Source organism: Xyrauchen texanus, chromosome 12 (genome assembly GCF_025860055.1).
Source record: "Xyrauchen texanus isolate HMW12.3.18 chromosome 12, RBS_HiC_50CHRs, whole genome shotgun sequence".
Classification (NCBI taxonomy): Eukaryota; Metazoa; Chordata; class Actinopteri; order Cypriniformes; family Catostomidae; genus Xyrauchen; species Xyrauchen texanus.
The window spans coordinates 42,220,980-42,236,419 of record NC_068287.1 but is presented as its reverse complement, the minus strand read 5'-3'; the positions used below and the strand labels follow the sequence as shown (position 1 = coordinate 42,236,419).

Genomic DNA, 15,440 nt, shown 5'->3' with positions numbered 1-15,440 from the left:
CATTTGGCATTTGACATTATTCTAAACCATTTTGAAGCAATTAGGGTAAATATATGTGGACTATTTTAAAGTTTGTTGTTTTAAAACACGTTAAGTGTTGCATAAAGCCTCTTAAGTGCCATTTGGTAGTGGCGTAGTGGGCTAAAGCACATAACTGGTAATCAGAAGATTGCTGGTTCGATCCCCACAGCCACTATCATTGTGTCCTTGAGCAAGGCACTTAACTCCAGGTTGCTCCTGGATTGTCCCTGTAATAAGTGCACTGTAAGTTGCTTTGGATAAAAGTAAATGTAAATACTTAAGGGATAAACTTAGGTTGTTTTATGCAACCGGCATTGGGCATTACTTGTTATTCTTATTATATAATATATTAATACAATAAATCTTCATTCTATTTAGACAATAATATGAGGTATCCATGGTTATATGGTCCGGCCTATCTCAGCGACATCAACCACGTGATCATTTTGAGCAATACAGAGGAATTATCTTATATAATTTACTGCAGAAAAAATATGAATGAATGAATGAATGAATGAATGAATGAAATCTTTATTTCGAACAATTAATAAATTAATAATAAAAATAAATAAATGAAGACAGCAATACGTATGAAATTTCCATACAAATAAATAAACACATAAACAATAATCAACCTGTTCGAAAAGGGATAGGTAGAAGCCCTAGGCTTATCAAGACCTACCCCAGTAACTACCCAAACCAATTCACAATCAAAGAAGATAAATCTAACATAACGTTTTACATAATACAAAAAAACCTGCTAAATTACAATAATGCTTTATCTTAGTATTAAGATAATGAAAACAATAAAATCATAAACAAAAAAAAAAAACATAATCAAACTGCATTTACAATCATAATGAATTATCATTCACCCTCTTCACTTCTGTACTTATCAAAAATAAAACTTTTATACCTTTTTTTAAATTGCAACATATTAACACTTTGTTTGATCGAACTGCTCAGACCATTCCACAAAAGCACCCCACAAATCGAAATACACCTGCTTTTGAGTTTTGTCCGAATCCTATGTTGACTCAAATTTAAATCCCCTCTCAAGTTATAACCCCTAACCCTATATGTAAATAACTGTTGTATGTTTCCAGGCAGCTGTTTATTTATTGCTTTATAAATTAATTGAGCGGTCTAAAATTTAACGAGATCATTAAACTTTAGAGTGTGCCATTTTAAATATAGTAAATTAGTATGCTCATGATATCCTACCTTATTTACTATCCTAATTGCTCTTTTTTGTATTGTGCTTAATGTTTGTAAGGTGGTTTTGTAGGTGTTGCCCCATACTTCAACACAATAATTTAAATAAGGCAACACAAGGGAACAATACAAAATAAAAAGTGATTTTTTACTCAATACATGCCTTGCTTTCCCCATTACTCCAATACTCTGCTTACTTTTGTTCTAACATATTTGATATGGGGTTTCCAACAAATTTTATGGTCAAGAATCACACCCAAAAATTTATTTTCATACACTCTTTCTATTTTAACATTATCAATCATAACTTTTACTTGTATATCGGTTTTACGATTACCAAACAGTATAAATTTGGTTTTATCTAAATTTAACGATAATTTATTTAAGTCAAACCAAATTTTTAACTTATTAATTTCTGATGTGACCACCTCCAAAAGCTGCTTCAAATTTTCCCCTGAACAAAAAATATTGGTATCATCCGCAAAAATCACAAATTTTAAGAGGTCAGTCACCCTACATATGTCATTTATGTACATAATAAATAATTTCGGACCCAATATTGACCCCTGTGGTACTCCACAGGTGATACCTAAGCACTCCGATCTGTACTCACCCATTTGAACAAATTGAAGTCTGTTACTTATGTAACTTTTCATCCAATCTAATGCAACTCCTCTGATACCATACTTTTCCAGTTTATTGATTAACAAACGATGATCTATTGTATCGAAAGCTTTTTTAAATCAATAAATACTCCCACTGCGTACTGTTTGTTATCTATAGCACTGGTAATGTCTTCAATTAACTCCATTAGTGCCATTGATGTAGATCTGTTTGTCCTAAATCCATACTGACTGTCAACCAATAATTCATGCTTCTCAATAAAATTGTCCAATCTAATTACATACAATTTTTCTAATATTTTAGAGAACTGAGAGAGTAAAGACAATGGCCTATAATTCGTGAATTGATTTCTCTCTCCAGATTTATATAGTGGAATGATTTTTGCAATCTTCATTTTGCTTGGGAATACACCTGTTTTTAAAGACAAATTATAAATATGAGTTAACGGTTTAACGATTGCACCAATGACATACTTAATTAAGACCATATCAATATCATTCACGTCTGTTGACGTTTTATTCTTACAATTATTAACGATTTCAATAATCTCAATTTCCTCCGCTGGTTTCAAAAACATAGAGTTAGGGTTACTATATAAATAATCAACTGCCTTCGCCTCACTTTCAATCTGAGGACTTTTAATAACATCAGCCAGCTTTGCTCCCACACTTACAAAGAAATTGTTAAACCCATTGACCACATCTTCCATGATGCTTAATGTCCTCTCTTTTTCTATAAAATGCTGAGGGTATTTTTTATTCATTGGTCCATTCCTTATAACATTATTTAACACTTTCCATATACCCTTGATATCATTTTTATTATCATTTAATATTTTATTATAATAATCTTTCTTACTTCTCCTCATGATACTGGTCAATTTATTTTTATATATTTTGTATTTATTCTCAGCTTCTTTAGTTCTGTGTTTTATAATTTCTTTATACAAGGTATTCTTTTTTTTACAAGCATTTTTTAATCCTTTTGTCATCCATGGTCTCTCTATAAATTTGTGCTTTATGGTTAATTGATTTAAAGGACAAATACAATATGTTTGTTGAAAATAAAAATAGTTGCTGGCTCCAACTGCTAACATCACTTACATTGAAACTAGTTATTTTAGAAGTTATAATATTTCTAATCTTATAAATGTCTTACATTATGTTGTAAATTAAAATGTTGTCACTTCACATGTGGTGTGAAAGGTGTTTCTAACATTAGTTTTGTTTAGATCCTAAACTTTATATCTTACTGTCCCACCTTTTTGGCATTTTACAAAAAAAAAGAAAAAGCTTTCATATAAATTATCTTTTTATATAATTGTTCTCAAATTCATATTGGGTTTTATGCCAATGAGTTTACTCCGATAATTTTATGTTAAAAAATAATACATTTGTGCAGTAAATTTAATTACAATAAACTGTTTTATTTCACTTTAAAAACTGTTTTCACTTGCATAATAAACTGCCAGTGTCTTCTTTAAAAAGAGACTGGGCTTAGGTCTGAACTCCCTAGCATTTATGAATTACAACGATTTCAGTTTACACCCAAATATAGGAAGAAAGGAATAATAACAATTATTGTGTTGCCATGGCAACACTATTTAAGATATCAAATATCCCTTTACAATTTTACACCAGCATTATTCTAAAGAATTTTTATGCAATTCATGTAAACACAAGAGGGCTATTTGAAAGTCTGTTAAAATTGCCTTACTTCCTGCTTCCAGTTGGTGGCGCTATGACCGTGACCCATAATAGCCACATAAATGTGATCAGCCCCCATTACCATACATAGAGCTGAATTTTCTTAAAAATCATACAATGCACACAGAAGATATAAGGCACTTCCTGTTTCACATTTTTAACATAAATGTATAGCTTCAGCCTGTTTTTGTGCCAGTCACATGAATACTTTAGGACTAGTATTTAAAAGTTCATAGCCTGTGATTTTCAGAAAATCCAAAATGGACAACTTCCTGTTGGGTGGAGCTAAGGACTGTTAGTATGAAAGTTGTTCGGCTTGATGAGATCTATATATGTACCCATTTTTGTGACTGTAGGTGAAAATGGGGGTGCTACAGAGCCCCCATTACATGCCCATTTTCAGTGCTTGGGCCCTAATAATAATAATAATCCTTAGAGGAACAATAGGGTCTCCGCACTTTCAGTGCCTTGGCCCTAATTAAAATGTATTAAAATCGCAATTATGATTTTTTTGGTGAATTGTTTCATAAAGAATCGCGATGCATCAGTGAATTAAATTAGTTACGTTGCATTGTTGTTACATTGTGTTATGTTGTGTTACGTTACGTTACGTTGCATTGCATTACATTACCTTGTATTGCGTTATATAGCATTTTTGTTATGTTGCATTATGTTACTTTGCATTACGTTGCATTACATTGTGTTGTTACGTTATCTTGTGTTATGTTATGTTGCGTTTTGTTATATTGTGTTACGTTAGGTTATGTTGCGGTAGTTTACATTGCGTTGTTAGGTTGCATTGTGCTATGTTATATTGTGTTGCATTACACTGTGTTGTGTTGCATTTACGTTTATGTTATGCTGCGTTAAAAAAATCCCAAAATAGGACGTGCTAACATGGACACATCCATAAACAAAAAGTTTGTTTTTTACTAGTTGAAACATGCAATGTTGATTTTCCCTCACTGGCGGCTCATGTTACAACTGAAGCAGGTGGACGTCAGCCCAGGCGTGAGGATGTCTTAGCCAGCCTGATAAAGTGACCATTAGTCTGGGGCATGCAGACAGCCTGGCCCCAACACACACACACACCTAACCCATGCACACACCGTCTTATTCCAACTATTCAGATGTTAACATGAGGTCATTCTCTTTTTACCACCTGATAGAGTGATAGTAAGCTGCCTTCCCTTTCCTCTGTCCTGCATTCTAATGTGATGAGATGATGTTAAACGAAGATAGACGAAGCAAACAGTAAAGGATCCCCACAGATGTGTTCATTATTATTTACAGCTGTAGAACGGAGCGGGCGGTGCATGAGTCCAGTGGGTTTTAGTGTTTCAAGTTTGTGTGTGGTACGCCTGTGTGATGGAGGCTGGAAGGTGGGAGCCATTCCATTCCTGGAATGTGGTGGGTCTTGAATGATGGCTTTGGTGGTTTCTCTTCTCACGGCCACGGCTTCAGAATATGTAGTGGTGTTGTGCATGAGCACAGGATATACTTTTGGCTGTTGACAGACAGTGGCCCTATTAGCTCCAGGGAAGTGATAAGCCTTGGTGTCATCCTTATCAGTTTGTTTATTTATTAAAAGCATTAAGTCTTGACCTTCAAATGGCAGGCCACTGAAATCATATTGCACACAAAAATGGCAAAGCTTTTTTAAAATCCTTCCAATATGACTGTCTGGCTTCTACTCAATTTCCAGGCATCATTGAGACATAGGTTTTTATCATTCGCTGCCAAACAAAAGCAACGTTTTCTAAGGAATCAGGCTGCTACAATGAGCACTTTTGAGGAAGAACTAATTACTGAATTCGTAGATGTTTGTGTAATAGTGTGTTCTGCATATGTTTGTTTTTTTAAATAAACAGAATTATTAATTTGAGTTGTCAGAATTGCATGCAATTAATTAAAAAAGTTTAACATGTTAATTTTTCTTAATCACTATTAACGCATTTACTGTTAATACAAAATAAACACATGTTGGGCAGGGCGGAAAATTAGTCATTTGTCCACCCAGAGTCATTAAAATATTACACACACCACAAACACTAACACACACCAGAGCTCTTATACCAAGATGAGTCTACAAGCGTAGCAGAAAAGCTTAAAGCTGTTACAAGTCCAGAAGGAATTTCAAGCATTTCAAGAAATCAAGCATGTTAATTACCACAGAAGCATGTAATTCTTAACTATAACAAAATTGCAGAATGAGACTTTCTGAAGGCGCTCTTCAGGTGGAGTTCAAAGCGCCCCTGGCGCTGACGCTCCGATGCGAATCATGAACGCAGCTTCACGATTGCTGTAAGAAAATGGATAGCCACAGTCTACTGGCAGATTAATATTGTGGATGATGCGAGTTTAAGAGATTTAATGCCCATTGAAATGAATATGCAACATATGGGGAGTTCTTTTAATTAGTCAAACTCCCAGTTTGGGAAACGTTTAATGTTAATTGAATTGCAGTTTTTGTGCATCGCTATCTTTATACTGTGAAAGGCTTTGTTTCGAAAATTAAAAAAAATTATTATGTTGTTACATTATGTTTTGTGTTCTTGCCTAAGATGGAAATAAATTCATTTTGACAGGAAAAGAAGTGTGTATATATAGTGTAAAATTGCATAATTTTCCAAATCTGCGATTAATCGCGATTAACAACAAAAAATCATGCAATTAATTGTGATTCAATTTTGTATCTTATACTTTAAATTCTGATAATACATTTTTCTGGACACAGAACTGTTCGAGAAAGAAATTGATTTTTCCCATCACCCCTACTCTGTACCCTGTATATTTACAAATAAACAGGATGTCCTCAAACACGACTGTTTATTCTGTTTAGTCAAAGTTCATGTTCTTTAGCTGTTCAATTTGTGTCGCCAGGTCCACTGAGAGATGAAGACAAGAGCTTCATAAATAAGAATTCTTGTTGATGCATCTTTAAGTGTCTTCATCCTCTTTAATCTCCATCACATGTATCCTACAGAATCTCTTGATAAGTGGGAGAGGTTGACCGTGGCTGATGCCCTGGAGCCTGTGCAGTTTGAAGATGGAGAGAAGATTGTGGTTCAAGGGGAACCAGGAGATGACTTCTTCATTATAACAGAGGTGTGTATAGCAAAAGATCATCTTAGGGTTTGTTCACTACATCTGTTGTAGAACAACACTCCATAATAACTGGCTTTTGAGGATCTGTTCTTCCTTGGTTCCTTGCAAGGTTCCTCAGGGAGTTTTCTTTCGACTGTCACTTTGTGTTTGCTCTTGGGGGTTTGTGCCTGACACTTGCTAAGGGTGCCCACACACACCAGAGTTTACGTTACAGCAGAGAAAAATGGGACTCCATTGATTTCAATGGAGACGATGCATTGCAAGGATGTCAAGGGAAAGGTTGGCTAAAGCGATGCTCCGTAATGCAATCAAAAGTTGAGAACATTCTAGATTTGCTGCAAAGCATTCTGACACACACATGCATTGACCAATGATAATGTGCTTCCAAAAACCCAATTTGCTGCATTAACCAATTGATTTCAAACTGACCTGGCTCTTTCCAAACCCTCAAACCGGATCCTGCACATTGTTATCTATCAAGCGCACAGTCAGAACTTTCTCTAGTATGTAAGCACTGCTTTCAGACACACCCCATTGTAAAAAGTGTTCAGATCTCCAAGAGGTGGAGATGTATTGAATTAAATTTGTGTTTGTGTTTAAAAATGCTTATTTATGCTATCCTGTCATGATTTAGCTGACATTCTCACTCAGCTGTCAACACCGCAGAACACATTTAGGAGCTTGAAACCCCTTGCGGAGCTGACTCATTCTCCTCATTCTCTGCCAGATCTTTGAACAATATTTTGATTAACTCCATATTTATAAAATTGATATAAAGGCTGGGGGGTTCTTTTCCCCTCTGTGTCTGTTCTTTTGCATTCCTTCTTATATTTTCACAGTCTCTTTTGTTCTAATTCTCTTCTCAACACCCTCCACGAAAGTTGCTGGACTAATATACACAAGCTGTTGAGCGATTCAGTGCTCTAAACCTTTATTTGGCTGCCACTTGGTCCCAACCTGTGCTCTCAAGATCTACCTGTCTATTGCGATTGTATAGACAAGCATCACTATTACTATTGCTCATAATTATCAATACTATTGAATCGTTAAAGTACTGTTTTCTTGAAAAACTTGTTTTACATTTTCTAAAGAACATTTGAGTGGTGCTCGCCTGTGCAAAACATAATGAGATTATACTTTGGTTTAATGGGTGGTTCTATGGCATTGCTAGGTGGTCTCTAAGCATTCAGAGTGGTTGCCCTTATTTAATGCAAATCTATAAGATCTGATTGCTTAGAAAGTCTCCTACATAATCTGCATGATTTGAGGTCTCATTCGTGTATATAGGAAAAACTGTGGGACGGGTTAGGAGCTGAAGATTAATACATACGTTTAAGGGTTTAATGAAATTCCTTACCCTAAATATGAAAAGGATTTGTTTTGGGTTGGCCACTGCATCATTTTTAGAGTTCAAATGTCTAGAGTTTTGGAGGGGCCAAATAGCATAGAGGTGGAATTTTACCTTACTAGCTGTTGATTCTCAGGACAAATTTACTGCTGATTTGAGCCAGGTAACATAACAAATTTGGTCATTTGGAAAAGGCCCCAGTTATTCCTTTACTGTAGGGAAAATTATAAATCTAAGATTAATGAGCCATTTAAAGTGAACTGGAAAAGCACACATTTGTAGCTGAAAGGTGAACTCGTCATTGGTGAACAATGGAAGGTTATGTGTTCCAGTGTTGAGACTTTGAAGGAAAGCTGCTGCTTTGTCGAGGTGTGTGTGAGTATATGAAAGTTACTTAAACAGACTGAATAAGAAACACTTGCAAAGGAAATGTTTCATAGGGAAACAGAATATAACTTTATTTTCTATAATATATTTATTTTCAGTCTTTTAACTTCTGTTCTATTCTGTTGGATTTGTTCAGTACTAATTTATTCTCTTTTGTTCTATTGTATTTGATCATTTCTATTCTATTAAAAAACATTATTTTAATATAACTATTTGTTTAGTCCAGTTATATTGTATACAGTTAGCTCATCTCCCTTCTATTCATATTATTTAGTTCTATTCTATTCTATACCATTAAATAATCTCCGCTCTATTCATATTATTTAGTTCTATACTATTCTATACCATTAGATAATCTCTGCTCTATTCATATTATTTAGTTCTATTCTATACTATTCTATTCTATACCATTAGATCATATCCCTTCTATTCATATTATTTAATTCTATTCTATACCATTAAATAATCTCCGCTCTATTCATATTATTTAGTTCTATACTATTCTATACCATTAGATAATCTCTGCTCTATTCATATTATTTAGTTCTATTCTATACTATTCTATTCTATACCATTAGATCATATCCCTTCTATTCATATTATTTAATTCTATTCTGTACTATACTATTCTATACCATTAGATAATCTCTGCTCTATTCATATTATTTAGTTCTATTCTGTACTATTCTATTCTATACCATTAGATCATATCCCTTCTATTCATATTATTTAATTCTATTCTATACCATTAGATAATCTCCCTTCTATTCATATTATTTAGTTCTATACTATTCTATACCATTAGATAATCTCCGCTCTATTCATATTATTTAGTTCTATTCTATACTATTCTATTCTATACCATTAGATCATATCCCTTCTATTCATATTATTTAATTCTATTCTGTACTATACTATTCTATACCATTAGATAATCTCTGCTCTATTCATATTATTTAGTTCTATTCTGTACTATTCTATTCTATACCATTAGATCATATCCCTTCTATTCATATTATTTAATTCTATTCTATACCATTAGATAATCTCCCTTCTATTCATATTATTTAGTTCTATACTATTCTATACCATTAGATAATCTCCGCTCTATTCATATTATTTAGTTCTATACTATTCTATACCATTAGATAATCTCCGCTCTATTCATATTATTTAGTTCTATTCTATACTATTCTATTCTATACCATTAGATCATATCCCTTCTATTCATATTATTTAATTCTATTCTGTACTATACTATTCTATACCATTAGATAATCTCCGCTCTATTCATATTATTTAGTTCTATACTATTCTATACCATTAGATAATCTCCGCTCTATTCATATTATTTAGTTCTATTCTATACTATTCTATTCTATACCATTAGATCATATCCCTTCTATTGATATTATTTAATTCTATTCTGTACTATACTATTCTATACCATTAGATAATCTCCCTTCTATTCATATTATTTAGTTCTATACTATTTTATACCATTAGATAATCTCTGCTCTATTCATATTATTTAGTTCTATTCTGTACTATTCTATTCTATACCATTAGATCATATCCCTTCTATTCATATTATTTAATTCTATTCTATACCATTAAATAATCTCCCTTCTATTCATATTATTTAGTTCTATACTATTCTATACCATTAGATAATCTCCCTTCTATTCATATTATTTAGTTCTATACTATTCTATACCATTAGATAATCTCCGCTCTATTCATATTATTTAGTTCTATTCTATACTATTCTATTCTATACCATTAGATCATATCCCTTCTATTCATATTATTTAATTCTATTCTGTACTATACTATTCTATACCATTAGATAATCTCCCTTCTATTCATATTATTTAGTTCTATACTATTCTATACCATTAGATAATCTCCGCTCTATTCATATTATTTAGTTCTATTCTATACTATTCTATTCTATACCATTAGATCATATCCCTTCTATTCATATTATTTAGTTCTATTCTATACTATTCTATATCATTAGATCATCTCCCTTCTATTCATATTATTTAGTTCTATTCTATACTATTCTATTCTATACCATTAGATCATATCCCTTCTATTCATATTATTTAGTTCTATTCTATACGATTCTATATCATTAGATCATCTCCCTTCTATTCATATTATTTAGTTCTATTCTATACTATTCTATATCATTAGATCATCTCCCTTCTATTCATATTATTTAGTTCTATTCTATACTATTCTATATCATTAGATCATCTCCCTTCTATTCATATTATTTAATTCTATTCTATATCATTAGATCATCTCCCTTCTATTCATATTATTTAGTTCTATTCTATTCTATACCATTAAATAATCTCCCTTCTATTCATATTATTTAATTCTATTCTATACTATTCTATTCTATACCATTAAATAATCTCCCTTCTATTCATATTATTTAGTTCTATTCTATACTATTCTATACCATTAGATAATCTCCGCTCTATTCATATTATTTAGTTCTATTCTATACTATTCTATTCTATACCATTAGATCATATCCCTTCTATTCATATTATTTAGTTCTATTCTATACTATTAGATAATCTCCGCTCTATTCATATTATTTAGTTCTATTCTATACTATTCTATTCTATACCATTATATCATCTCCCTTCTATTCATTTTATTTAGTTCTATTCTATTCTATACCATTAAATAATCTCCCTTCTATTCATATTATTTAATTATATTATATACCATTAGATCATCTCCCTTCTATTCATATTATTTAGTTCTATACTATTCTATACCATTAGATAATCTCCGCTCTATTCATATTATTTAGTTCTATTCTATACTATTCTATATCATTAGATCATCTCCCTTCTATTCATATTATTTAGTTCTATTCTATACTATTCTATTCTATACCATTAAATAATCTCCCTTCTGTTCATATTATTTAATTCTATTCTATACCATTAGATCATCTCCCTTCTATTCATATTATTTAGTTCTATTCTATTCTATTCTATACCATTAGATCATCTCCCTTCTATTCATATTATTTAGTTCTATTCTATTCTATTCTATACCATTAGCTCATCTCCCTTCTATTCATATTATTTAGTTCTATTCTATACTATTCTATTCTATACCATTAAATAATCTCCCTTCTATTCATATTATTTAATTCTATTCTATACCATTAGATCATCTTCCTTCTATTCATATGATTTAGTTATATTCTATACTATTCTATTCTATACCATTAGATCATCTCCCTTCTATTCATATTATTTAGTTCTATACTATTCTATTCTATACTATTAGATCATCTCCCTTCTATTCATATTATTTAGTTCTATACTATTCTATTCTATACTATTAGATCATCTCCCTTCTATTCATATTTAGTTCTATACTATTCTATTCTATACTATTAGATCATCTCCCTTCTATTCATATTATTTAGTTCTATACTATTCTATTCTATACTATTAGATAATCTCTCCTGCATTAACATTATTATGTTCTATTTTATATTGTTATTTTCTGTTCTGTTGTGTACCATTAGTTCAGCTCCATTCTATTTATATTATTTAGTTCTGTACTATTCTGTTCTTTTTATAATTTTCTATTCTATAACACTAGTTAATGCCGTTTTATTCATATTATTCAGTTCTATTCTATATTGTTATTATATTTTCTATTCTATACCATTAGTTCAATTCCATTATAATCATGTAATTCAGTTCTATTCAATTCAATTCTGCTCTTTTGTATTCCATTAGTTTAGCTCCATTCTATTCATATAAATCAGTTCTGTTCTTTTATGTTTTATGCCATTAGTTCATCAACCCTTTTATTAGGGCTGGGCAATACAGCTAAAAAATGTATCACGGTATAATGTTTCATATCATTCGGTTTTGATAATTATTGATACATTTTAATACACTTTTTTTAAAAAAAGTTTTTAATTTAACCACTGTGTTTTTAATTTACCTGCTCTATTAAGGCAAATAATAATTTTAGTTTTAACAGTCAAAATTAAAAAAACATTTACAAATATCTTCTTATATCATATATGAAGATTAAATAAATAAGTGTTAAAGAAACTCTTGAACTTAATAAATAAAATGTTAAAAAAATTGTTTGGAGGATGTCTCATAAGGTATTGTTCCGAGTACCTCTCCATCGTGGACGGCTTGTGGGTTGTTTGTTGAGGTGAGGTAGATGTAGGTCGAGGCAGACGACATGCTGCATTTTCCAAAGTGTGGAAGTGGATAAGGTGGTGAAATAAGTTGCTTGTGTTTCTGTACTTTTTTTTGCAAAGCTTACACAACAACAGTGTTCTGATGCTTATCAGACGTAAAGAAACCAAACAAAACTGCCACACTGGTGAGCTGACATCTCCTCATCGCCAGCAGGCACAGCACTCATTTTCGCATGTGTTCATGTGTTCTGATGTCACAAGGCAATGGCGCAACCGAATCCCAGAGCAACGCAACTTGTTATTGGCTGTTTGCTTGTCACTCACATTAGATAGGCTGTTTATGATCCAGGCATGGCGCATGCTTGAGGGTTGTTCATGCAACCAAACTTCATGTCTATTTACATTTTAATGCATTTAAGTGAAACTATCGAGTGTTATATGAAAAAAATTGTATATCCTTATTGATAAAGGTGTACCGTCGATAACTATATACATTTTTTCGATATAATGGTCGCCGAAGGAGTTTTCCTGGTTTATTCTGGTGAGTGTTTACATCCTGACACAAGCATGTGTGAACGCAGCACTGGATCAGCCAGCTGTTGCAGTGCTACATTCATGCATGCTTGTGTCAGGATGTAAACACTCACCAGAATAAACAAGGAAAACTTCCGCGGTGAGTAGACAGGCTTACAGTTGATGAAGAGCACTTCTAAATTAGGATAGCTCATCTTCTTCAATGCTGTTACATCTGTACACCAACTTTCAGAAAAGCATGTTCTGCCGCCTCTCGTTTTCCGAGATGATTCCGCAATGAGATCCACTCTGAACAGCCAGAAGCCCAGCAGATGTAACGCATACATTCAGCCAGGTTTCCGTAAAACACAGAGCAGCGGAGTTAGAAAAGTCCTTATTTGTTTGAGTGAGCAGAAGCAGTTTGTCCGTTTTGCTAGCGAGGGAGCGGACATTTGCCAGATGTTTACACGCAGTGGAGTCCTAAAGCCGCATTGACGGAGCTTCACGAGCGCGCAGGCATGCTTCCCTCACTTGCGTCTCTTGGAGTGCTTTGTAGAGCACAGCTGCACCTCCAATTAAGATGTCTAACAAAACATCTGAATAATTATGTTATGCTCTGCCGAATATTTAGCAGTTCATCCCTGGTGAAACTGAATGGGAAAGAGTGACAAAAAACATGACAAACAAAAAATATGTTTATTTATAACGCTAGAGAGCTCCTAACCGAAGCAGCCATCCGCAGTGCTATCTTGTTCTTGTTACATCATTTTGATCATGTTATTCAGTTCTATTCTGTTCTATTCTATTCTATTCCGTTTTGTTCTATTGTATACTATTAGTTCAGCTCCATTCTATAAATACTGTATTGTTTCGTTCTATCCTATTCTTTTTGTTTGATGCCATTACTTCATATTATTCTATTCTATACCATTAGTTTAGCTCTGCTCTATTTATATTATTCAGTCCTGTTCTATTCTATTCTATTCTGTTCCATTCTAATCTATTCTGTTCTATTCTATTCTATTGTATGTCATTCGTTCAGCTCCATTTATTAATATTACTCTGTTCTATTTTGTTCATCTTCTAGAGGAGATACTGCTCTGTTGTATCTGTTGAGTTTGATTATCTTCTGTTCCGTTTTACAGTATTCTGTCATTTTGTTCTGTTTTATTTGTCCAGTTTGCATTTCTGTCCTCTTCTGTTAATTTGGGTCAAGCAAGAGCAGGGCAGAGACAAAGTTAAAAATAAATAAAGAGGACTTTTGCATGAGACATCGGTCTGTGTCTCTTCCTCTTTCTCTGCCTGATTCCCAGAGCAGGGTGGCCAGCGGTTCAGTGCTGGAATGTTAGCTACAGACTTTCACACAGGGTCAGGCCCAGGCTCCAGAGCCGAGCGAGGGAACCAGAGAAGGTTTGACACGCACAGTGACACACAGAGGCTTGGGAAGAAACACTGCCTGTTCCAGGGGAGCTGTGTGTCATTGTCTAAGTCACATCTCATAGTTGTTTGTCTTAACAGATACTGTCCGTGTAGCTCTCTTTTTTTATTCACTTTGGATGGTTTGGGCCACTTTGCATTGTTCCACACACACAAACATGCACAAACTTAGTTATTATTATTATTATTGTGGGGACTTTCCGTAGACTTCCATGCATGTTATGGATTTTATACAGATCTAATGATAATGTATATCCCCTAACCCTAAATCTACCAATAAACCTAACCCTCACAGAAACTTTTTAGCATTTTTACATTTTCAAAATGTAAGCCATTTCCCTCGTGGGGACCGCTGGCTGGGTCCCAAAAGGTAGGTGATCTCAGGTTTTACTTGGTCCCCACAATGTAGTATAAACATGTACACACACACACACACACACACACACACACACACACACACACACACACACACACACACACACACACACACACACACACATGTTGTGTTTCCATGTTTTATGGGGACTTTCCGTAGACATAATGGTTTTTATACTGTACAAACTTTATATTCTATCCCCTAAACCTAACCCTACCCCTAAACCTAACCCTCACAGAAAACTTTCTGCATTTTTACATTTTCAAAAAACATAATTTAGTATGATTTATAAGCTGTTTTCCTCATGGGGACCGACAAAATGTCCCCACAAGGTCAAAAATTTCGGGTTTTACTATCTTTATGGGGACATTTGGTCCCCACAAAGTGATAAATATACGCTCACACACACACACACACACACACACACACAATTCTAATTACACAATAAACAGGCTGCTAAGAAGGCATATATTGAGATAGAGCTTGATTTTTACT

General features: G+C 33.1%; 1 protein-coding gene across 1 annotated transcript in view; it reads left to right on the top strand.

Annotated features, from left to right (window-relative positions):
- The window catches only part of prkar1b (protein kinase, cAMP-dependent, regulatory, type I, beta), an 83,391-nt gene that overhangs the window by 54,271 nt on the left and 13,680 nt on the right, over positions 1 to 15,440 (top strand). Inside the window, exon 9 of the mRNA XM_052138386.1 lies at positions 6,553 to 6,674. Within this exon, the coding sequence (XP_051994346.1) occupies positions 6,553 to 6,674 (122 nt within the window). The remainder of the gene's footprint in view (positions 1 to 6,552; positions 6,675 to 15,440) is intronic.